Here is a 26,366-nt window from a genome sequence, read left to right on the forward strand (position 1 = left end):
GCCATTGCAGTAATCAACCCTACTAGAGATGAAGGCATGTATTAGTTTTTCCAGATCATTTTTTGACATAAGTCCTCTTAGTTTGGAAATGTTTTTTAGGTGATAAAATGCCGTTTTAGTGATTGCTTTCATGTGACTGTCAAAGTTTAGCTCGCTGTCAATGAAAACACCAAGATTTTTAACCATTTCTTTAGTTTTAATCCCTTTTGTGTCAATAATAGTGGTAATCCTGAGTCTTTCATCTTTTTTTCCAAATAGAATTACTTCTGTTTTATCTGTGTTCAACTGAAGAAAATTTTGTGACATCCAGCTATTGAGTTGATCGATGCACTGGTAGAGACATTCAAGGGGGGCATAGTCATTAGGTGATAGAGCAAAATAAATCTGGGTATCATCTGCATAGCAGTGATACAAAATTGAATTTTTATTGATAATTTGCCCAAGTGGGAGCATATAAAGGTTGAAAAGTAATGGTCCAAGAATCGACCCCTGGGGGACACCACAGGTCAAGGGCATTGACGTTGAGGAACAATTTCCCAGGGTAACAAAGAACCTTTAAAAACTGCAGAGTTTCCAAGGGCCTCTGGCGGACCCCTGGCCTTACTGGGTTGATGCACCCCCTTCCCATTTTCCTGGATCCACCCCGACCTTTGGTTTTGACGATGGACAATTGTTTTGGGAAGGGTACATGCTTCCAAAAGATCTGTGACAAATGACGCATGTGATATGTTTACCATCAGTGGCCTTAAAGCCATATGAATGCCAATTTCCCAAAATTACTCCAATTACTCCAAAGGCATAACAGGAATCTGTATAAATAAATTACCCACACAGAAAAACTAAATCATTAGGTTTTGAACAAGAACTGTCAAACATGTGTACACCATGCTCAAATGGAATCTGAGACATATCACACCTCACTGATGAGGTGGAGGTAATTTCATTGAGACAGTCATGTTCCAACCATGCTTGATCTGGACCAAACCTGCAGGAGGACAACAGGTGGTGTAACAAAAGAGTTGGGGTATTATCTGACGTGACAGGTTTGATAGACAAGTTCTGTGTGGCGCAGAATAGACATAACCAGAATGCCGCTGAGTGGTCATATGTTGTGTCTGAATATTGTTTAAAATGGAGTGTACCTGATATGATGCATGTAAAATCAGAGGGTGAGATACTGTAATACCAGTTTTTCAGCATCAGTCACCATGAGAGCAGAGGCTGCAACAGCATGTAAACACGCAGGCATATCTTGGACCATTGGGTCCAGGGTCTTTGATAGATAAGCAACAGGACAATAACCTCTGCCATGTTCTTGGGCCAGCATCCCCGCCATGATCACTCCATCTTCCGAGACATATAGGTGGAAACAGATTGTAGTCAGGCATGCCTATTACTGAAGCTGATGTGAGATTGTTTCAGATAACATCATCTGTGCATCATGTCTGAAGTCCATGTGATGTCATTGGATTGCTCTTTGAGGCAGGACTTTCTCAGGGTCTTGTTATGATGAGGGATGTATTGACAACAACAGTTAATGAGTCTGAGACAAGACAACATGGCAGTCTTATTCGTGGGAGGAGCCACCTTGAGTATCACAGAGTGTCTGTCAAATGAGAGACAATGCTCATCTTGAGAGATGTCAAAGCCGAGGTAAAGCATTGAAGGCTGATAAAACTGCAGCTTGGACCATGAGGCTTTAAATCCACACCTTGCCAGGTGCACGAGAAGAGCTGGAGAGCCTTGTTCACACTTTGACTCATCAGCAGGATGTCGTCTGCATATTGGAACAATGTGCAGCCATCAGGGAGGGTCAGAGAATTCATTGAGTCTCAAATAACAGAAGACCATGGGAGAGTTGATGAACCCTCAAGGTAGGCAGGTCCATATATATTGTTGCTGCTTTAAAGTAAAGGCAAATATCGGTTGAGTCTCAACACTCAGAGGGACACTGAAAAATGCACTGCAAAGATCAATTACAGTAAAATGGGTATTTTGTGATAAGTGATAATCACAGGTTCAATGCGCTTTTCCTTTTCAGAGGACAGTGGCTATTGTTTACAGTACACAGGGACGGATGTTTTCAAACTGGCAGTGTATGGGAGTACCTGTACATGTCCAGCCTCATTGGAGTGCAATGCTCAGAGAGTTTGAGGCACCTGATTCAAAATCTGAGGAACAGAGACTTCAGTGCCTGTGTCTTCCCCCAGGTCAGACTCTGAGAAAACAGCAGAAGCAAAAGATAGGTTTTCTGGTGTGCACAGAGAAGTATGGCCTTGTTCAAAAGAAATACAACAATTGAGTTTAATCAAAATATCGTGGCCTAATAGATTAAAAGGGGAGCAAGGAATGACAAAGTGATACATGGAACACAGTTTAGGATTATCTGGCGTGGTCACAAGTAGGGAAAATATCTCGGGGCATCTAACCCCATTTATATATTTATATTTATATAACCCCATTTTCATCATGTCTTGATGGACACTCTGCGCATGTCTGATTGGCTGCGCATGTCTGATTGAGTGAACGCTGGCGCGTTGATGGCTGCCGCTGCTCATCAGTAACTTTCTAACTTTTAAATCCGCCTTTGTTTTAAGGTTTTTTTAAAGTGATTTTATGTTCCCTGCTGTTTATTATGCGGTTTGAGAAATCTTATGCCTGGTTTGTACTCGCCTGGACTGTAGCATCTCTTTTCTGACATCCAAAACCTGGTCTGATCCAATACACCGCTGCTGAGCTCCTCCGCCTCCGCGGTCATCTGTCTGTGCCCCCGCCGGCATCGCTACACCTGGACATTGCTTTCCAGCCTCAGTGGAGATACATTCACCGTGGCTCCCGTCGGAACTTTTACTACGACGACTCCAGACCCATTCAATCACTCTGGTCCACCTCTTGCCGACCCCGCAGACTTGCTGGTCGGGCTGCTGATCACAGTGTGTTAGCCATCCCGGCTAGATCAACAATCAACGCCTCCGTCAGACAAAACAACTCCACCGTCAACTTTGGTCTCCTCAACATCTGCTCACTCACGGGCAAAGGTCATCTCATCCAAGATCTCTTCAATGACCGTAAGCTTGACTTCCTTTGTTTGACTGAAACATGGCAACAACCCGGCGATTTCTCACAACTCAATGACTGTACACCTCCTGGATTTGTTTACATCTCCCAACCCCGCGGCTCGGGTCGCGGTGGTGGTCTCGCATTAATCCATCGCGAGACATGGAAAATCCAGCCTGTGTCCGTGCCCGCCTTCAGTTCAATGGAATGTACAGTGTGTCAACTTCCAGACCCCACTCCCACCATCATTGCTTCTGTCTACCATCCTCCTAAGCCACACAAAGACTTTTTAAATGATGTTGCTACCCTGCTCACTCACCTTTCCACTCTCTCTCCTAATATTATTCTGTTAGGGGATTTCAATATCCATATGGACAATTGCAATCTTCCTCTCACCCGTGACTTTTCATCATGTCTTGATAGTTTTGGATTTCAGCAATTTATTGATTTCCCCACCTGTGTTAAAGGTCATACACTGGACTTAATCTGCTGCTCTGGTCTCTCCCCTTCCAACTGCTCAGCTGATGACCTCCACATATCTGACCATTTCCTTGTCTCCTTCAGTATCACACTCTCTCTATCCATCATCAAGACTCCTCGCCTTATCACTTTCAGGAATATTAAGGACATTAATATTGATTCACTGTCCGTCTCTATTGACAATATTCTTATTCCCGACCATCTCCCCTCCCCTGATGAACTAGTCACTTTATACAACAATGGTCTTCACAACATCTTGAACTGTATCGCTCCTGTTAAAACTCGGATTATCACCTTCTCACAAACTGCCCCCTGGTATACCCCCGAACTCCAGTCCATGAAAGCCAAAGGTCGCCAACTTGAACGTCTCCACAAGAAAACTGGTCTAACTGTCCACAAAGAAATGTACAAAGCCCACATACTTCAATACAAGGACTCCATCATTCAAGCTAAATCTGACTACTACTTTACTCTAATTCATTCCAATGATGGCAACTCCAAAGCACTGTTCACCCTGCTCAACAAAATCATCAAACCACCTGACTCTCTCCCCGCTCACCTGCACTCAGCTGACACCTGCAACAAACTACTGCACTTTTTCAATGAAAAAATTCACAAAATTCACCAACATCTTGGCTCCAACCCTCCATTTCACCCCTCCACTGAACTCTTTCTTTTCCACCAGCCATTTTCTAGCTTCCAGCTCCCTGATCTCTCTGAAATTTCTGGCCTCATCCGCAAGTCCAAGCCCTCTACCTGTCAGCTTGATCCCCTCCCCACTTCCCTTGTTAAATCCTGCCTTCCCTCTCTCCTTCCCATCATATCTGCTATCATCCACTCTTCATTCATCACTGGAACTGTTCCCACACCATTCAAAGTTGCTGCTGTCACCCCAATACTCAAGAAACCTGGCTCTGATCCCACAGACTACAATAACCTCCGCCCCATCTCCAACCTGCCCTTCATTTTCAAAATCCTCAAAAAAATTGTAGCCTCTCAACTCCACTTCCACCTATCTCACAACTCCCTATATGAGCACTTCCAGTCTGGATTCCGTCCCCGCCATAGTACAGAAACTGCTCTCTTAAAGATCACCAATGACCTTCTCATGGCAGCTGATTCTGGTCAACTCTCCATTCTCATCCTCCTTGATCTAAGTGCAGCCTTTGACACCATCTCTCACTCCATCCTCCTCCATAGACTCTCCTCCATCGGTATCACTCACACGCCCCTCGACTGGTTTCACTCCTATCTCTCTGGCCGCACTCAGTTCATTCAACTCATGTCTTTCAGATCTCAACCCTCCCCCGTTACCTCTGGCATGCCCCAGGGCTCTGTCCTGGGGCCCCTCCTCTTCATCACCTACCTCCTTCCCCTCGGCAATATATTTCGTAAATTTAATATCAACTTTCATTGCTATGCGGATGACACCCAGCTCTACCTGTCTGGAAAACCCTCTTCCACCCTCCCTTCCCCTTCCCTTACCACCTGCTTAGCTGAAATCAAATCCTGGTTCACCTCTAACTTCCTGAAACTGAACAGCGACAAAACTGAAGTCCTCCTTGTAGGCACCAAATCCACCCTCTCCAAAGTTGACAGTATCTCCTTTTCAATTGATGGTTCCATAGTCTTCCCCTCCCCTCAGGTCAAGAGCCTGGGTGTCATCCTAGACAGCTCTCTATCCTTCCTCTCTCATATCAATAACATTACACGGTCTGCTTATTTTCACTTATGCAACATAAATCGTCTTTGCCCCTCCCTCACCTCCCACACCACCTCCATCCTTGTACACAGTCTTGTCACCTCCCGCATTGACTACTGTAATTCTCTCCTCTTTGGTCTCCCTCAAAAATCCCTTCATAAGCTCCAATTGGTCCAGAATTCAGCTGCCCATATCATCACCAATTTGCCCTCTTTTCATCACATCACCCCAACACTACAGACTCTCCACTGGCTCCCTATCAAATACAGGATCAATTTCAAAATTCTCCTCCACACATTCAAGGCCATCCATAATCTTGCCCCTCCATATTTGTTCAATCTTCTCCACATTGCTACCCCCTCTCGTTCCCTCCGATCTTCCTCCTCCATCTTCCTCACTGTCACCTCTGCCCTCCTCAGTACTATGGGGAGTAGAGCTTTCAGTCGCTCTGCTCCCCAACTCTGGAATTCACTCCCCCCCCGACATACGTAATATCGACTCTCTACCTCTATTCAAATCCAGACTGAAAACTCACTTGTTTCAGTTAGCATATTCATTGTGACTTTTACCATCTCTAAATTCTCTGTTTACTTTCTCTGTGCTTTTATTGTGTCTTGTTTTACTGTTTTTACTGTTGTTTTTACTCGTTTTTACTGTTTGTATAGTGTCCTTGAGTGTTTTGAAAGGCGCTTCTAAATAAAATGCATTATTTATTATTATTATTATTATTATTATATCCAGAGTTAATAGTGGGCCCTTGATACTGGCCCACTGTAAAATTTCCCACTAAAAGATGATCCAGGGGCGGCACGGTGGTGTAGTGGTTAGCGCTGTCGCCTCACAGCAAGAAGGTCCTGGGTTCGAGCCCCGGGGCCGGCGAGGGCCTTTCTGTGTGGAGTTTGCATGTTCTCCCCGTGTCCGCGTGGGTTTCCTCCGGGTGCTCCGGTTTCCCCCACAGTCCAAAGACATGCAGGTTAGGTTAACTGGTGACTCTAAATTGACCGTGGGTGTGAATGTGAGTGTGAATGGTTGTCTGTGTCTATGTGTCAGCCCTGTGATGACCTGACGACTTGTCCAGGGTGTACCCCGCCTTTCGCCCGTAGTCAGCTGGGATAGGCTCCAGCTTGCCTGCGACCCTGTAGAAGGATAAAGCGGCTAGAGATAATGAGATGAGATGAGAAGATGATCCAGTGGCACCCGTATCCACCATAAAGGGATAAGTGGTGCCATCGACACAAAGATCAATTATGGGCAATGTGATGGAATCATTAACAAGAATCAGGGACAAAATATTGGGGTTAGTGTCACCCTGTGGGCAGCCCTGTGTAAACTCCCAAGCAGTGGAATACAGGGAGCTCATGTGTGTCTGAGTTTGATGTCTGTGGAGCGAGATTAGGCAGACTACAATGTTCAAAGCAAGTGTTACCTTTTCTCTTGTCATGTGCCTTTTTCCGGCATTCACGTTCCCAGTGACTAACTCTGCCACAGTAGCAGCATTGGCCAGGCTTAATGTCAAACTTCCAGTCACCCGGGAAGGGTGTCCACATTGTGGCACTGACTGATTAGTTTATGCTCACCTGTCGGAGATTTGGGCTTAATCACAGGGTCAAAGGTACCTGCGGAATACAAGTCTTACAACCCACTTCCTCACTGCTCATGTCATTTAGAGCACCTGTGGTGGAAATTTTCAAAACAAAAGCATTTTCAGGAATCAGATTATTCACAAAAGTTATGAAAAGAATAGTGTGAAATGCCTACCATCTGCAGGATCAGAGGGCAGCCCTGCCTGCTTGTTCTACACAGTTTTAAAAGGTTTTTTAAAAAAAGGCAATGCAAGATTCATTCTGGTCTTGTTTAACACTTGTTACTTGAGAGAGATCAGAAGCAGATTGAAATTTATTCTTCAGAAACCTGGCTAACTGTTCAAACATACTCAATGTGCTTTGCTTCAGACCATGCAAAATAATACTCCCAATCGTCCTCTGACCTCTCTGTAGGTTTGAAAGGCAGATCAGAGTAATCATCCGAAGCTCTCACCTCCTCCTGTAACATAGCGTCAGTGACCTCCAGCCCCAAAATGCATGTGAGAATACAGTGATAATCAGGACAAGTGAGTTGAGCATAATGAGTGTGAGAGTAAAATGAATCACAAAAGGCATGTACATCTTTATGGATTGGAAGTGCTTGGATAACAGCATTAATGTCAGATAGTTGGGGACAGGGGCGCCGCCAGAAATTTTGGGCCCCATGAAAGATTAGAATTTTGGGCCCCCCAACTTTCAACAAAAGCAGCAATCCTAAAGCATTTATGGGTTGTATTGCTGCTTACCTCCTTCTCCAAAGGGGGGTTCAGTGGTTTGGTAGGGTGGAGGTCCCCCTGAGGCTGAATCTGTGCATATTTAGGGCACCCCATTAGTTATGAAACTGGTTATTAGCACTAGTTATTAGCACCAGCATAACGTAATATTTCATCTTGTTTATCACACAAGTCAGTTCAGTTAGTAAAATGGAAAAAATGTCACTGCACAAACTGTAAAAGTGTTCTCTTGATAGGCTAATCCAACCACGTTCATACTGTTCATTTACCATTCGCTAATATTTTGAACACACGTGAGCGATAGCTACCTTTCTTTGGGAAAAACTGAGTGACCAATTGCCTGCCTCTCTGGTCCCTCTCAGCTTTCAGCTGTCTTTCTTTATGTTTTTGACAGCCACTCTTCATATTTAGTGATCATAGACTGTACGCACTCCACTGCTGGCTGGCTGGCTGCTGCACCGCGACACAGCAGCAAGTAGCATTGCACTGATCAGCACACAGATTTAATGCATCGCGCTTCTACCAGAACTGGACCGTACCATTTCGCAAAAGGGGGAGGGTTAAATGACAATATGTTGAAGAACTCAAGAAATAGACAACCTTGTTCAATTAGCTCATTTTACCAGATGGAATATTGCATTGTTGTTATTTCAAAAGTCTTATTAAAATCATTAAAAGCATATTATCAGCCCCTTAAAGGGCCCCATGGCAGTGCTGGGCCCCTAGAATTGTTCTAACCCTGGCGGCGCCCATGGTTGGGGAGGTGAAATGTGGTAATCCTCTCCCATAACCACAAACGGGAAAGCTGGATTAGGTTGTATATCATGTAGCTGCATTGGTTTGCAGCATTTCTGGTGAACATTAGGTTTATCTTGAGAGTAATGTTTGCATTCTTTTCAATGGGGAGAATCAGTTCAGAGGCAGGGTGGCTCAGAGACTGCAGCGAGAGCACTCACTGCTTCCACATGTGTGTTAGTCTGTGGAGACATGGCAGGCTGAGCACAGTTCATAGATTCATAACATGGCAGAGTTAAAGCCTTTACACATGTGTTTACAGGGACAGAGGAGCACACCACTAATGCAGATTGTCAATTTCACATCTTTTCTTTGATTATTTCTACCAGCCTTTCCTCTGCAAGTGTGGGCACTGTCCCAATTATGTTTCTGACTATGCCAAGCATTCAAACTACATTTCATGTCGTAGAAATCCCAACTGGGATCTCCCAGCTTATCATATACCATTAAACCAGCGCTTAACAAATGGTTCTCATCAAAAGTACTGTCTCCAGGATAAGGTTTCCATTGTGGGTCTTTGTCCATCTGGCCAAATTATCAGTGAAATGTTGAACAAAATGGCCAAAGCCCTTATCACACATGAATTGATTTCTATCTTCAGTTTTAGACTGACTATTTCCACCCATTTTGACACACACAAAACACACATGAGAAGAATTTCCTAGGCAGATTAAGGTAAAACTTCAAATAATTCTAGTCTTTGGGGAATAATTTTCAGGTTAGTGTATAGACCTCTCAATCTGTCTCTGGGAACACCATTGGGACCATATCCACACAGTATATGGCAGCTTTAGAATATACAGTACATGATTGAGCAAGACTCAATGACCTTCTTATTCCCTAAAAACACTTGAACAAATCAAATCAGACAGATCAAAACACAGTCTCTTACAATCAGCTCTAGGAAACACCATAGGACTATTTATATAATCAACGTATGTGTGTAATTGGGGTAACCAAAAACTACCATCCAATCGGCTCTGCGACTGCGATAACCGAAACTACCATCCAGTCAGTCCTAGGAAACACCACAGGACTATTTATATAATGCACGTATGTGTGCGGTTGGGATAACCAAATTTCAGATCTCCAGATGGAAGAAGAGAACCCAGTGTACTTAAAAAAAATCTCTTACCTTCCACGTGGAGAGCCCAGACATGAGCCCCCAGAAAACTGTTAGGGTTTGATCTGTCTGTAGCAAAGGAGGTTGATTTGACAAAGTATGATCTAGGAATGTAGACCTCTGCCGCCTAAGAGATTCTGCCTCACGGATCGATCTGGGAGCAAACAGTCACGGACAAAGACATAGCTGCTCAGAGATGTTCCTCAGTTTATTGTAGGACAAACATGAGTATATATTCACATTCAAGAGTGTGTTATAGCTATGTGATTGGATGATGATTTAATTGACAAAGCTAAGCTATCTATGTATAACATAAATGGGTGATGAAGCATTACATTACTGGTTTAGACTACATTACTGTATGAAAGAAGAGAGACATTATGTACCATTACGTCACCCATCAGGATCATAGTCTTATGAAAAGAAGATAGACATTACTGGTCAACATAACCTTTATTAAGCAGAGAACAGAATGTGTAAGTGAAGATGATAACTCTCAGGGATTTAACTTAACCAAAACAAGTAAATCAGAACAGCCTGCACTGGTTTCAAAAACGAGTAGCAATCAGACCAGCCTGTACCAGTTCAAGCATGCCAAACATATTTCTATCATCACCCTAAATTTTATAAAAATGTAAAGTGTTCTTAAGGTACTTTTGAAAATTTCCATGTACACACTTGTCAAAATATGAAAATCATCTGTACAGTGGTTGGTATTTTAGTAATGGTTCATGGTTAATAATCTGTGCTCAAAGGCATGTGACAAAGTGTTAATTATTTGGCTTCCCAAGCTATGCAATAATAAAATGTTTAGATATTGGAAAGTCAAATCCTGAAATATGGTTCCTCTGTCCTTTGTCACACTGGCTAGTCGTGGGCATGTGGTGCTCTCCTCCAACCATGTCCAGTTGCCCTATGACATTGCAAGAGCAGCAGTTCAAATAGATGCAGTGGCTTCAAACAAAAGCAGATTAGCTCTAAATTGTACCAATTGTTATGGGGTAGGGACAAAATAACTAGTGGGTAAGAATTGGTGATGACTACATTGGGGTTAAAACCAAAAAAAGGCCATTATATTTCAAGAGGCAATTACAAGTCATGCAAATCACAGGGGAACCTTATAGTGCTTTATCAGTGTATATTCATAGAATCCATTTTTTTTTTGATGAGGGTAAAAGATGTCTTTTCTGCTGTCTAATGACTTGTGCTGCCACACAAGGAATTTATTTCATGAAGAAAAAAGTTGGTGTTTTTTTTTTTACTGTAAATTACATTTTATGACAAACTTTATTTCCAGATCTTGGTCAACAGAATCCTTTTACATTACACACTATAGCCAAAAGTATGTGGACAGTTGACGATACCCATATGCTTAGTGAACATCCCATTCCAAAGTTGGTCTCGCCTTTGCTAATATAACAGCCTCCACTGTTTTGGGAACAGCCTTAAGAGCTGAAGAGCATTAGTGAGGTCCGGTACTATCAGGCAAGAAGGCTTGGAGCACAGTTGGCATTCCAATTCATTCTGAAGGTATTTTGTGGGGTTGAGGTTTGGACTCCGGGTGCTCAGGAAGTCAAGTTCTTCCACACCAATTTTGGCAAACCATGTCTTTATGGAGCTTGTTTTGTGCATAGGACCATTGTTAGGTCAGCCTTATCATAGTTGGGTGAAATGTCTTTTATTTGCTTAGTTGTAATACATATTTATTTGATTGGCATATTCCAGCTTGGTTATATATATATATATTTTTAAATAAATTTTCATAATAGGACCTTTCCAGAGAAGGGATAACCAATCGTTTGCAGGCTACCATCCTAACCTACATCACCTATATTGGCTGTGGCATCTCTGCCATTTTCCTCTCGGTCACCCTGATGACTTATCTGGCTTTTGAGTGAGTTTTGCATCAATCACACATTGCAAAAGCAATATACAATTTAAGTGTATTATTGCAAATAGCAACGTCAGAATCATTTAAGCAATCAAATACACTCACCAGCCACTTTAATAGGAACTTGTTGATTCTAAGATTCCTGTTCTTGGCTGGCAGGAGTCGAACCAAATGTGGTCTTCTGCTGTTGCATGCTGAGATGCTTTTCTGCTCACCATGGTTGTAAAGGGTTGTTATATCCTTCCTGGCAAATCGAACCAATCTGGCCATTTTCCTCTGACCTCTCTTATCAACAAGGTGTTTCCACACACGGAACTGTCACTCACTCAGCTTTTTTGGTTTTAACACCATTCTGTGTAAATTCTAGAGACTGTTGTGTGTGAAAACCCTAGGAGATCAGCAGTTTCTGAAATACTCAAACCAGTCCATCTGGCACCAACGCCCATGCCACAGTGAGAGTCACAGAATTCACAATTTTTCCCATTCTGATGTTTGAAGTGAACATTAACTGAAACTCTTGATTTGTATCTGCATGATTGTATGCATTGTGCTGCTGTCAAAGGATTGGCTTGTTAAGGGATTATCTGTCAAGATAACTGCATAAAACAGCAAGTGTATGGGTGTTCCTAATAAAGTGGCTGGTGAGTGTATATTAACAAATGAAATAAAGTCAACCAGACAAAACATGATCCTGTTGGGCATCTACACTGAGTAAAGGTAAGGCACTTAATTCATTTAAGAACAGTATTTATATCTTCTCTTTTAGGACACTGCGTAAGGATATCCCATCAAAAATTGTGATCCAGCTGTGTTTGGCTTTGCTTCTGTTGAACCTAACATTCCTATTGGATGCTTGGCTGGCTCTGTACCCCAGTGTTATAGGTCTCTGCATCTCCACTGCCTTCTTCTTGCACTACTTCCTATTGGCATCTTTCACCTGGATGGCAATGGAGGCTGTCCATATGTACATTGCCCTTGTTAAAGTTTTTAACACCTATGTGTCCCGCTTCATGGTCAAATTAGGACTTGCTGGCTGGGGTATGTAGATAAGTGTTGTATTGCTTTAACTTTCATATAGCTGGTTCTATTAGATATCTTGGGTCTATTGTAATAGTTTTGAATGAATAAATTATTTATTCCTTTGCATCTAAGGTATTCCTCTTATTGTGGTTATAATTGTCATATCCATTGAGAAAAACAATTATGGACTAGTGTCTTATGGGAAGTTTGAAGATGGAACCTCAGATCAATTGTAAGAGCATCAAGTTGTCTTTTCTTTTCTTTAGATGAATTACATTGATTGAAATCAGATGTGTAACTGTGTGATCTTATCTTTCTCCATGCAGTTGCTGGCTGAAGAATGATATAGCCTTCTATGTTGCAGTGGTGGCATACTTCTGTGTTGTCTTCTTACTGAACCTTAGCATGTTCATTGTTGTAATGGTTCAGCTTTGTCGCATTAAGAGGCAAAATCCCCATAACCTCCAGCATCGCAGTGTCCTACAAGACCTACGGAGTGTGGCAGGGCTTACTGTTCTCCTGGGCCTTACCTGGGGATTTGCCTTTTTTGCCTGGGATGCTGTCAACCTGCCCTTTATGTACCTGTTTGCCATCTTTAACTCACTGCAAGGTATGCATTTAAGCACTTATTGTACATGTTCTAATATCTATTTAAGCATGTACTGCAGTCTTAAAGCCCACTGCTGCTGCTTCAGAATTGTATGAAATGTCATGAAATCACAGTTGTCGCAACATGACTCTGCAGAGGACTTTTAATTTGAACCGATGGATAGAGGAAGTGGAAACACTCAGCTGAGATGAGACAGAGGGAGAAAGCTAACATTTAAGTTTGTTAGATTTTTATAGTTTAAATAAGCATTTGTAATGTCTTCTATATTGATGTTCATGGATAGTTACAAGTAACTTTTATAATATTGTGAAATAATTGTCTGTAATCAGAGGCACAAAAAGGGGGTATGCAACATGTGCCTCACATAGGGGCATGCCAAAACAATTCTGAAGTATACAAGCTACAAAAACATGTCTTTGTTTTGTCATTTAAAATAGGTGCATGCTACATCATAAGCATATTTTTGAAGTTACAGCCAGGTCTAAACCAATCACACAGATAAAATGGAGTACTTATTCCTTACAGCTGTAGTCCAATGTCTGTATCAATGACTACGTTTACATGCACATAGAGAGAATCGAATTTCTGCCGTTGCTCGACTGAAATCGAAGTTCAAAATGCCATGTATACACCTTAATTCGGCTGAAATTGAACCAAACTTGATTTCTTGGAATCGAGCTACACGACCTAGATTATGCGATTTCTGCCGAGCTACGTATTCGAGCTACTTACTTCAGCACTGCCCCTTCCGGAAGTGACGAGTGACAAGACCACAAGGGAAACACAACAGCCTCGGTCGGCATGACAACGGCATGAATCTTTTCTTTTTGTGGCATTGTTTGCACTGTTAAAATTTAGCTCACTTACTGTATCACCAAATACATCTGTACAGCTGTTGCATAGCTGTGAATTGTGTCGAAAAAAAAACCAGCCTCGGTCGGCATGACACTTCACCTTAGCCGCCCAGTTTATTAGGAACACTTCTGTTCGTACATACAAACTACAAACACTCTTCTTAGAGTTTATTTTATTTTTAAAAGGGACAGTGTACAAATTAAACATTATCCTTGTGGTCAGGACAGATGTCTGTACCAGGTTATAGCAGTGCATGCTAATTTCCGCCTGTAGTCACTTTGTTTATACTCTTGAATAGCTCTTCTTCATGACGACAACCGGAAGTGTACCAACACGATGGGGCGTGTAGCGCCACCTGTGGCTCGGGTGCACAATGCACCTCATAACAATAGCTCGATTTAAACACTGTGCATGTAGGATTGGATTTCTCTGGCACCCTGCTGAGACCTTCAGCTCGATTTGGATGTGCATGTAAACGTAGTCAGTGATGAGAGTTAAAATGTCATAAAAGATGCTAGAGGGTGAGACTTGTCAACAGGGGGGGAAAAACTTTTCAAGGTTGCGGTGTTGTTTGTTGGCAAATGAGTTTTTGTTTTCTTTGATAAGCTTTTTTTATTTTTTTGTAGTGTGAGGGTGTTGGTCCAACAGCTATCAGCTGGCCAGCACTCTTGCTTTAATTCTTTTGCTCACTTTGCCGACAGAATGGCAAGTATCACAATGGGGGAAGCCATGGCCTAATGGTTGCAGAAGCAGCTTTGGGACCAAAAGGTCACCAGTTCAATTCCCTAGACCAGTAGGAATGGCTGAGGTGCCCTTGAGCAAGGCACCTAGCCACCAACTGCTCCCCTGGCTGCTCTGGGTATGTTGTACGTTGCTAAATGCCATTAATGTAATGTGATGCATCAATGGGAGTGAGTCATTGGAGGAGGAGATAGGATGTAACTTAAATAGAAGGAATTTCTGGAAGAAAAGTGACTCTACTGATTATTCAAAGCAGTAAAAGGATGAGGCAGTTGGAAGGAGGAGGTAGTCCAATAAGTAAATGTCAAAAGGTTGGTGGTGAGGAATTCAAAGTACTTGTCATTCATATTGGATATCACTAATAATGATGTTTCAAATCCAGTGAGATTTACTAAACTAATAAAAGAAACAATAGGACTGGTAGCATCAGCTAAGTATGTAGATAGTGACAAAGTAACAAAGTTAATGTTTTTTTGCAAATCCAGGGAACAGCAGGAAAAGGTAACAAAATTAGGGAAGGAAGTGGTTTAATGTTTGGAGCCAGAGGGTGAGGTTAGAGGAATTATCAATTGACAATTACAGAAAAGGTAATGAAATCATTTATAGAGGGAGGAATCCTAGTGATGGTTACTCATTTTAATACTAGGGAGGGAAAGAAAGAACTTACCAAGATGATATTGCTTTACTTCAGTGATGAACAACTTCCTAAAAGGGTAATGATTGGTTATGGCCTGACAGGGTAACTGCCATATATACCAGCCCCATTGTGGTGCTATAAATGCCAGCAAATAGGACATGTAGCATCAGTGTGTAAAGGGGAGAGGAGGTGTTGCCAGTGTGGTGGTGATCATAAGTATGGGTAGTGTGAAGTAACAGTTGGATCAAAATGTTGCAGTTGTAGAGGTTCACATAGTGCAGCTTACCGGTATAAGGGATGTGTGATGCAACAACAGGCACAAGTGATACAGAGATATAAAACTGTTCATCAGGTATCATATTACATTACATTACAGGCATTTAGCAGATACTCATTCAGAGTGAGCTACAATGAGCACACACACACACATACCCAGTGCCTAGGGAGCAGTTGGGGCTTAGGTGTCTTGCTCAAGGGCACTTCAGCCATGGATTTTTCTACCAGTTCAGGGAATCAGACCAGTGACCCTTTGGCCCAAGGCTGCTTCTCTAACCTTTAGACCAGAGCTGCCCCCATTAAAAGGCTCATATGCTGAGGCTATGAAAGAAGTCAAACAAGCATGTATCCCCACGGGATTAGATCAAGATAGGGGCCTGGAGCAGGTTAAGAATCAAACTTGTGGACATACTTCCTGGCTGTACTGAACATCTATTTTGGTAAACAAGGTTCTTATCTTAGCCTTCTTAGCTAATGTAATTTATCATTCTGCTAAAGGTAGGTAGATAGTGTCAGGATGCAGGCACTTACAGATGTATGTGCAGAGGAGAGCGGGGAAGTAGAGGGTCGACAAAGCCAAAATGATAGACAGAAGCGAGATCGGGTGATTAGTGAACAACACAGAATAGGCAAGACAAAGATCGTAGTAGAAACAAGGCAAGCAAAGGTCAGAAAATCGAGAGACAGAGAATGCAAGGCCTGGTACATACTGGGGAAAGCAGAATGATACTTCACACTGGAGTGTTGTGAGAAGTATCATTAAGTAAAGGGAGAGCTGATTAGGGGAATGTGTGACAGCTGTGATGAGTACTCAGGTGACGGGGGCACTGTGGTTCTTGGGGATTGTAGTTCTGAGTGTCCATGTTTGTAGTTTGTGTGTTCTCAGCAGATTTACTGACAGAACCCCCCTCCCAAAGAGCTCCCTCTGGGAGCTATACTCTTTCAAGGATGTCCTCGACCTCATGGTGTAGGCTTGTGAGGATTCAGGGCATGGAACTCTTGCCTGAAGAGAGGGTCTAGAATGTCCTTGGCGGGAACCCAGCTCTGTTCTTCAGGTCCATACCCCTCCCAATCTACCAGGTATTCGACTTGCCCTCTTCTGTGTCTAGAGTCAAGGATCTTGTTTACCTGGTAGATGGAATCACCCTTTATAAGGTGTTCAGGGTGTTCGGGAACTGGTGAGTTCTCAGCAAGGGGACCTGGGATGGCTGGTTTTAGATTGGAGACATGGAATGTGGGAGACAGTCTGCTGTGAGGGGGTTGTTCTAACCAGTAGGATACTTCATTAATGCACCGCGGTACCTTGAATGGCCCAATGTAACATGGCTGGAGTTTTCTGCATGTGTTGGGCCCTCTGAGATTCCTTGTGGCCACCCATACTCTGTTGCCTGGGGAAAAGTCTAGGTTGTCTCCTATGTTTGTCCCCGTATTCCTTATACTTGGCATTAACGGTCTCTAACCGTTGGTGAACCTCTTCCCATATTGTTTGGCTGCATGTGAACCAGTCCTCCACTGACTGTACCTGGCTAGGTGCGTCATCCCAGGGGAAAAAGGGTGGCTGGTAGCCGAGTATGCACTGAAACGGGGTTAGCTGTGTAGCGGAGTGTCTAAGGGAGTTCTGTGCATACTCAGCCCATGGGAGAAAATGTGCCCAATCCCCCTGGTTGCACATGCAGAAAATTCTCAGGAAGCAGCCAATTTCCTGGTTGGCTCTCTCAACTTGCCCATTGGATTGAGGGTGGTAGTCTGATGTAAGGCTCACTGATACCCCTAACCTCACCATGAAGCATGTCCAGAAGTGAGAGATGAATTGAGAGCCCCGGTCACTGACTGTCTTCTGGGATACCGTAGTATCTGTTCTCCAACTGTGTGGAGTTTGCATGTTCTCCCCGTGTCTGCGTGGGTTTCCTCCAGGTGCTCCGTTTTCCCCCACAGTCTAAAGACATGCAGGTTAGGTTAATATGGGATGGCCTTGGGCTGAGGTGCCCTTGAGCGAGGCACCTAACTCCCAACTGCTCCCTGGGTGCTGTTAGCATGGCTGCCCACTGCTCTGGGTATGTGTGTGTGCTCATTGCTCACGTGTGTGTGCATGTGTGTGTTCACTGCTTCAGATGGGTTAAATGCAGAGAGGAAATTTCACAAGTGTGTGATGAATAAAGTTGTGCTTTCTTCTTTAATTAGTCCTTTGTGTTCAAAGATGACCATGATAATCCTTTCATCCAGTGCAGTGTGTGCGAAGGTGGCTAACAAGGCCTATCCTTGTATGAAATGAACGATGACAGTGAGTAGATAAATGGTGTGTTCAGTGAACGAGGATGAGGTGATGATGAAGAGGTGGGGCTGTGGATGTGGCTTTTGCGCTGTTCATGTTTCCACTGGGCATCAAGTATGCGGTTAGCTTCATAGGTTTGCACTCCTCTTGTGATGCTGCTGCGCCAGAGGCTGTGGTTACTGGCTCTCTCTTCCCAAGTCTCCGGACAGATCTGACAGGATTTGAGATTCATATTCAATGCGTCTTTGAATCTCTTCTTCTGGCTTCCCAGTGCAGAGTTCACCATAGAGGAGTCGTTTGGGAATGTGCACATCGTAGCGGTGCCTGCTTCAGCATTGCAAAGATGCTGGGAAGGTTGGCTCTGCTGAGCACTTCTGAATCTGGCACCTTGTCCTGCCACTTGATATGCATGATGTTCCTCAGGCATCGCATATGGAAGCTGTTCAGTCTTTTGGCATGTCTGCTGTACACTGTCCATGTCTTGCACCCATACAAAAGTGAGGTGACAACCACAGCACAGTAGACTTTTATTCTGGTCTTGAGAGAGATGCCTCTTCACTCCCATACAATTTCATGAAGTTGGCCAAAGGCAGTACTGGGTTTTGCGATCCGGTGTTCAACTTTAAGGTCAATGTTGGCAGTGCAAGAGAGTGTGCTGCCCAAGTAGACAGATTTCTCACAGGAGGTGAGGGGCTCAGTGCCAACAGTGATGTGAGGCTCCAGGTAGGGCTCACCTGGTGCTGGTTGGGACATCACTTCTGTTTTCTGTGTATTGATGGTGAGTCCAAAGTCCCGACAGGCGGCTGCAAAACAATCTACAGTGATTTGCATGTCTTCTAATGAGGAAGCATTCAGGGCACAATCATCAGCAAACAGAAATTCATGTATGGTAGTGGTTTGGATCTTTGTCTTGAATCAGAGTCTGCGAAGATTGGAGAGCTTCCCATCGGTTCTGAACCTCAGCTTTATCCCGATGTTGTCATTGTGGTAGGCGTCCATCAGTAAAGCAGAGAGCATCATGCTGAAGAGTGTTGGGGTGAGCACACAGCCCTGCTTGACTCCATTAGTGATTTCAGAAGGGTCTGAGAGAGAGCCATTATCGTGAACTTGGGCTTGCATGCCATCATGGAATTACTGGATGATGGTGATGAAGTGATCTGGGCAACCAAACTTTGCCATGATTTTCCAGAGACCTTCGCGACTCACAGTATCAAAGGCTTTTGTCAGATCAACAAAGGTGGTGTACAGTCTCACATTCTGTTCTTGGCATTTTTCTTGAAGCTGTCGAGCAGCAAAGATCATGTCCACAGTGCTACGCCCTTTGCAGAAACCACACTAGGTCTCTGGAAGAAGGTCCTGTTCTAGATGGGCTGAGAGGCGGTTTAGACATATCCTTGCGAGAATCTTGCCAGTGGTAGACAGCAGTAACCTTCGGGGAGCAGTGTTTGGAAGGTACAAATTGACAGGGTCGCACAACCCACAACAGGCCTAGCAAGCCGGTGGGGAAGAAGAACCATGTGCTCAAGAAATGCAAGACGACACTCCTGGACGAGGAGTGACATCTAGCTGACAGATGAACCAATCGTCTACCTGGCGTATGGTGAGAAAGGTAGACAGCAGTGATATGCCACGATGGTTGTTGCAGTCTTTGCGGTTACCATTGTGCTTATACAGTATAGATGGATGATGGAAGCATCTTTGTATTCTTGTGGCAGTTTCCCTTGCATCCAAATTTCAGAGAACAGTTCTGCGAGGTGGCTGGTGACTAGAGAGTGATTCAGTTTGTAGATCTCTGCTGGAATGGAATCACTGCCAGGAGCTTTGCCATTTGCTAGACCCTTGATAGCTTTGAGGACCTCATCTACTGTTGGTGAATTGTCCATTGTGTTATTGACTGGTACTTGTGGTAGCCTTTCAATTGCTTCCTCACTGATGTTTGAGGGGTGATTCAGGACATTATTGAAGTATTCAGCCCAACGTTGGAGGATCGCTTCCTTCTCAGTTATTGTAGAGCTTCTATCCGTGCGAAGCGGAGAGGAAGACCCAGAGGAAGATGGACCATAGACAGCTTTCAGAGCACAGTAGAAGCCTTTCCAGTTCTTGTGGTCAGCGTATGCTTGGATCTCATCTGCCTTTGTACTAAGCCATTTGTCCTGTATTTTCAGTCTGAATCTTGGCCTTGATGTTCTTTAGGGCATATGCCTTGGAAGCAGAGTTTGGGTCCTGGAGCACAGCACAATGTAGCTGGTGCTTCATTTCCAGAAGTTCTTGTATTGGAATGGCACTCTTGTTGAACCAGTCCTGATGTTTGTGAGAGGATGTGCTGAGGACAGAGAGAGCAGTGGTGTAGATTGCATCTCTCAGCTTGGCCCAGTTTTCTTCAATATCACCATTGGTTTTAAGGTGCTGTAGGGACACTCAGAGATGTGCAAAAAGGGTCTGCTTGGTAGAAGGGGCAGAGAGTTTGGCTATATTGAGGCACTTTAGGGCTTTTTTCCCTTGCAGTCATCTTGGTGGTTGGAACTTGAGCTTGGAGACAAGTAACCTGTGGTCCATCCAGCACTCAGCACCACACATCACTTTGGTTATTCTAACATCCTGCTTGTCCCTCTGATGTACCGTACCAGCACATAATCAAGGAGGTGCCAGTGCTTGGAGCGAGGGTGCTGCCATGTGGTTCTATTGTGTTTCTGGAGACGGAACAGAGAGTTTGTGATCAGCAGTTCATGATTGGAGCAGGTTTCTAGCAGCAGGTAGCCATTGTTGTTACACTTGCCAATACCATGCTTCCCAAGTATGCCATGCCAGGTTTCACGATCATTGCCAACACATGCACTGAAATCACCCAAGATGATGAGCTTGTCTGGCTTGGAGACGGCCGAGATGGTAGAGTTCAGCTCTTCATAGAATCTCTCTTTTGCTTCGTCAGTGTTTGTCATTGTTGGTGAGTATACACTGAGGATTATGGCATAATCCTTGCCGGTTATTGGCAGTCTTGGGGACATCAGTCTATCACTGATGCCTTTTGGAGCGAATGGCAGCTTCTTTGCCAAGCCAGTCTGAACAGCAAAGCCAACTCTGGATTCACGGTTTTGTTCCTCACTTTTGCCATGCTAGTAGAACGTATACCCAGCACCCATTTCAGTCAGCTGTCCTTCTCCATCAAATTGTGTCTCACTGAGGGCAGCAATCTGGATCTTGTATCTTGAAAGCTCGCAAGCCACGAGAGCAGTTCTCCTCTGGTCTAACAGTTTCGCTACGGTCCAGCAGAGTTTGTTCATTCCATGCTCCTAAGATCAGTGGGGTGGTTTTGGGTTTTGGCTTGGAATTTCCTCATTGTTGTTTACCACCGAAAGGGGAACTCCTGCCAGGCAATTTTTAGGACACCTTTCCTAGTCCCTGCCTCAAGCCATGGAGCTGAGCAGTGCATTCCTAAATAGGGCTGCTCAGTCACCCGGAGGGCTGCCAAGGTCCAGTACTGCCTCGGTCACTGGACAACGACCCTATAGCCCAGGCCGCCTACGTGCAGGTTTGTGGCTATGGCTCCCAGTGCAGTCCAACACCTGCCACTTTGCCACTCTCCCATCGCCGTAGGACTTGGATGTGTGAGGATGAGTTGGTGAGATTAGGTGAAGTGGATGACTTGTGCTAGGTGTTGGATTAAAGTGAGGATGGGTTGCGCTATGCCAACCTCACTCTCTTACCCAAGATCCATGATTTTCAGTGGCAAGACAAGGTCAAGATGGCAGAACATGGAGTTGGGTGCAGTGGATGGCCTGGAAGCCTTATGTGCCTCATCCAGCCCTGGGCACTCCACGACACTTGCTGGCACCACCCAAACATCTTTTGGAAGGGACTTCCTCTATGTGGTAAGAGTGATGCCTTGTGGGCATGCCCAAACTTTGCATGCATGGGGTAGGCATTCCCTGTTGTTATCTGTTAGGGTTGACTCCCTTAGCCTTGGGCTATTCCTAGCCATCCACTAGGCAGTGGAGCTATTTGAGCCATAGTTGGCACCCTAACAGGTGCTACCACTCCAGGTCAGAGTGGACCTGGGGGTAATGACAATTAAGGGGTGACTTCATGCTCCCCAAAGCCCCATCCATCCTTGGCAGGAGCCTTGCCACCGGATGCAATTTAACATCATACCCAGGACATACTGTAGTATCTAAACAATTGCTGGAAGAGGAGCTCCGCTGTTTGTGATGCCGTGGGGACCCCTGGCAACAGAATGAACTTAAGGGCTTTCGAGAAACCGTCTATGGTTACCATTATGGTAGTATTACCCTCTGATAGAGGGAGGTCCATGATGAAGTCGATGACAATATGGGACCAGGGTCTCTGAGGTGTAGGAAGAGGGCACAGCTTGCCAGCAGGAGGGGTTCTGGGAACTTTAGCCTGCGCTCAAGTAGAACAAGATGCAATGAACTGGTTAATTTTGGTCAGCATATTCTCCCACCAATACTTATTCCTGAGCATTTGATGTGTGCTTTGACTGCCAGGATGACCTGTGGCAGGTGATGAGTGCACCCATGTAATGAAACTACCTTGAAACCGCTTGGGCATGTACAGTAGACCAGGTGGGAGGTTATCAGGAAGAACTTGCAGTTGGGAATTTCTTATCTCTCTCTCTAGGTCCCATGTGATGGATTGTACAAAACATTGGGACGGGAGAATGGGATGATTGACAGGCACTTGGTGTGCAGAACCAAAACTTTGTGATAAGGCATTGGCTTTCGTGTTCTTGGAACCAGGGCGAAATGAAATGGTGATATTGAATCTGGTGAAGAATAGTGCCCACCTGGCCTGGCGAGGTTTCAGCCTCTTGGCTGTCTTGAGGTATTCAAGATTTTTATGATCAATGAGGATAACAAAAGGGTGATTGGCTCCTTTGAGCCAATGCCGCCACTCTTCTCAGGCTAGTTTGATGGCAAGCAGTTCTCTGTTGCCGACATCATAATTCCTCTCAGCAGAAGACAATGAGTTCAGTGTGTTAATGAACGATGAAGTGTGTGTGTGTGTGTGTGTGTGTGTGTGTGTGTGTTTGGGGGGGGAACTGTGAGGATTACATGTCAGATGCTGAAGGGGGGCAGGGGGGTGTGCGAGCAGAATCTGTGGCAGGGGGCAAAGGGGGGAGGAGGGGCACAACAGGGAGGGAGTTGAGCCTCCTGACCGCCTGGTGAAAGAAACTGTTCTTGAGCCTGCTGGTTTTGGCCCGGAGACTCCGCAGTCTCCTCCCTGACGGCAGCAGACTGAAGAGGCTGTGAGATGGGTGGGTGGGGTCACCTGCAATCCTGATGGCTTTGCGGGTGAGGCGGGAGTTATAAATATCCATTAGAGAAGGGAGAGAGAGACACCAATGATCCTCTTAGCTGCTCTCATGATGCGCTGCAGAGTCTTGCAGCAGGACACGGTGCAGGCGCCGTACCACATGGTGATGCAGCTGGTCAGGATGTTCTCGATGGTGCCTCTGTAGAAAGTGTGCATGATGGGGGCCAGGGCTCTTGCTCTCCTCAGTTTGCGGAGGAAGTACAGATGCTGTTGGGCTTTTTTGGCCAGTGATGTGGTGTTGTTGCTCCAGGACAGGTCTTCAGAGATGTGTACACCCAGAAACTTGGTGCTGCACACCCTCTCCACTGCAGCACCATCGATAGATAGTGGAGCATGCTGGGTGTGCTCTCTCCTGAAGTCCACAACAATCTCCTTCATCTTCTCCATGTTCAGATGGAGATTGTTGTCCTTGCACCACATGGCGAAGCGGCTCACCTCACTCCTGTAGATTGTCTCATCGCCATTGTTGAGGAGACCCACCACAGTCATGTCATCCGCAAACTTAATGAAGAGATTAGAGTTGGATGTTGGTGTGCAGTCGTGGGTCAGCAGAGTGAAGAGGAGGGGGCTTAGCACACATCCTTGGGGGGCCCCCGTGTTCAATGTGATGGTGCTGGAGGAGTTGCTGCTGACCCGTACAGTCTGTGGTCTCCCCGTCAGGAAGTCCAGCAGCCAGTTGCACAGGGAGGTGTTGAGTCCCAGCTGGTCCAGTTTATGAATGAGCTGCTGAGGAATGATTGCATTGAATGCTGAAAGTCTATGAACAGCATTCTGACATACGAGTCTTTTGTCTCCAGGTGGGTGAGGGCTGAGTGGAGGGCAGTGGAGATGGCATCATCAGTCGAACGGTTGGACTGATATGCAAATTGGAAAGGGTCCAGGGCGGGGGGGAGGGCAGACTTGATATGCTGTATGACTAGCCGCTCGAAGCACTTCATGAGGATGGGAGTGAGTATGACAGGGCGGTAGTCATTGAAGCAGGAGGGAGACGATTATACATGATCATTTCCAATGATAGAAATACATGAAGCCCAGAAACCACTGAAGCTCCCTTATGGAGGTAGGTGTAGGCTAGGACATAACTGTGGAGACCTTAGAGGAGTCCATGCTAACTCCCTTGGTGCTAACGATGTATCCTAGGAAGGAGATGCAATCTTGATGGAACTCGCACTTCTTGGCCTTGATGGAGAGGTGATTCTCTAGTAGGCATTGAAGAACTGTTCTGATGTGCTTCTGGTGGCTCTCTTCATCTGGGGAATAGATCAGGATATCATCTATGTATGCGATGGCATACCTACCCAGTATGTCCCGGAGCACATCGTTGATCAGTCATTGGAACATGCTGGGCACCAAAGAAAGACCGTACGGCATTACCTGGTATTCAAAATGGCCGGTGGTAATGCTAAATGTGGTCTTCCACTCCTCACCTTCTTTCATCCTGATCAGGTTGTATGCACTGCGTAGATCCAGTTTAGAAAATATCTTGGCCGATCTCAGTTGTTCGAGGGTCATACGAACAAGAGGAAGAGGATAAGGGTACTTGACAGAAACCTGGTTCCAACCTCTATAATCAATGCTGGGCCAAAGTCCACTGACTCGCTTCTCGACGAAGAAGAAGCCCGCAGAGGCGGGAGATTTGGACAGTTGGATATATCCTTGCTTAAGTGCCTCTTGAATGTATTCCTCCATGGCAGCGTGTTCTTTCTGGGACAAGGGTGTAGCTTTCCCTAGGTGTGGGTGGAGCACAGAGGACGGCAGGACAGAGATCAGGTTCAACAAATAGTTTTATTGCTTCCACTTTTCAGGGAACACAATCTGTTTAACACAGACACACACACACATCAGGTGTCTGGTTCGGGAGAGATCTCCTCTGCTCTCGCTCTCCCTCCCTAAATAGGGCGCGGTCCCTGGGAAGACACACAAACACAGGTTAATTGCTCTCAGGTGAAGTGATTCTGCCACTTACCTTCCCTGACTCCGCCCTCCTGTCACAGACCGGTGCTTGACCACGCCCCCGCTGCCACATACCCCCACCGCCCGACTCAGGCCGGGCAGCCGTCCGGCCCGCAGCCGACTCCCCCCCCCCCCCCCCCCCCCCCCCTTGACGGGAGAGGAAGTCCGCCACGACCATCTGTGCCCCCGGCCTGTGGACCACCTTGAAATTAAAGGGTTGGAGCGCCAGATACCAACGGGTGATCCGCGCGTTGGCATCTTTCATGCGGTGGAGCCACTGGAGGGGCGCGTGGTCCGAACAGAGGGTGAAAGAGCGCCCCAGCAGGTAGTACCGGAGGGCGAGGACCGCCCATTTGATCGCCAGGCACTCCTTTTCAATCGTGCTGTAGCGCCCCTCACGCACTGACAGCTTCCGGCTGATGTATAGGACCGGGCGATCCTCCCCCTCCACCTGCTGGGACAAAACGGCCCCCAGCCCTCTGTCCGACGCATCCGTCTGTAACATAAAAGGGAGAGAGAAGTCAGGGGAGTGTAAAAGTGGCCCCCCACACAGTGCAGCCTTTACCTCCGAGAAAGCCCGCTGGCACTGCTCCGTCCACTGGACCGGATCTGGCGCCCCCTTTTTAGTGAGGTCAGTCAGCGGGCTGGTGACGTCCGAATAATTAGGTATAAACCTACGATAGTAGCCAGCCAGCCCCAGGAACTGTCTCACCCCCTTTTTGGTCTTGGGCCTCGGGCAGGCCGCAATCGCTGCTGTCTTATTAATTTGGGGACGCACCTGCCCGTTGCCCAAGTGGAAGCCCAGATACCGTACTTCCACCCGCCCAATCGCACACTTCTTTGGGTTGGCCGTGAGTCCCGCCCGTCTCAGCGACCTAAGGACGGCCCTCAGGTGTTGCAGGTGCCGCTGCCAGTCGTTACTATAAACGATAATGTCGTCCAGGTAGGCGGCCGCATAGGTGGCGTGGGGCCGGAGGACCCGGTCCATCAGCCGCTGAAACGTAGCGGGCGCCCCAAACAGCCCAAACGGAAGTGTGACGAACTGGTGTAAGCCGAACGGTGTGGAAAAGGCCGTTTTCTCCCGGGATAATGGAGTCAAGGGGATCTGCCAATATCCCTTCGTTAAATCCAGTGTCGAGTAAAAGCGAGCCGTGCCTAGTCAATCGAACAGCTCATCAATACGAGGCATTGGGTACGTGTCGAATTTAGACACCGCGTTGACTTTTCTATAGTCCACACAGAACCGGACCGAGCCGTCGGCCTTGGGAACCAAGACCACCGGGCTGCTCCAGTCGCTGTGGGACTC

At 45.7% G+C, this 26,366-nt stretch overlaps 2 protein-coding genes across 8 annotated transcripts in view; both read left to right on the plus strand.

Annotated features, from left to right (window-relative positions):
- Positions 1-26,366, plus strand: part of LOC132873196 (adhesion G-protein coupled receptor G2) — a 194,613-nt gene that overhangs the window by 154,115 nt on the left and 14,132 nt on the right. For 6 of the 7 annotated variants that reach the window (XM_060908529.1, XM_060908535.1, XM_060908531.1 and 3 more), the window contains 4 exons: positions 11,244-11,368; positions 12,132-12,403; positions 12,518-12,617; positions 12,712-12,995. In XM_060908529.1, coding sequence (XP_060764512.1) covers positions 11,244-11,368; positions 12,132-12,403; positions 12,518-12,617; positions 12,712-12,995 — 781 coding nt within the window. The remainder of the gene's footprint in view (positions 1-11,243; positions 11,369-12,131; positions 12,404-12,517; positions 12,618-12,711; positions 12,996-26,366) is intronic. The other variant, XM_060908534.1, reaches the window with a different exon arrangement.
- uspl1 (ubiquitin specific peptidase like 1) overlaps positions 1-26,366 on the plus strand; it is a 504,778-nt gene that overhangs the window by 142,259 nt on the left and 336,153 nt on the right. The window lies entirely within an intron of this gene.

The sequence above is a fragment of the Neoarius graeffei genome, chromosome 25 (assembly GCF_027579695.1).
Source record: "Neoarius graeffei isolate fNeoGra1 chromosome 25, fNeoGra1.pri, whole genome shotgun sequence".
Taxonomy (NCBI): Eukaryota; Metazoa; Chordata; class Actinopteri; order Siluriformes; family Ariidae; genus Neoarius; species Neoarius graeffei.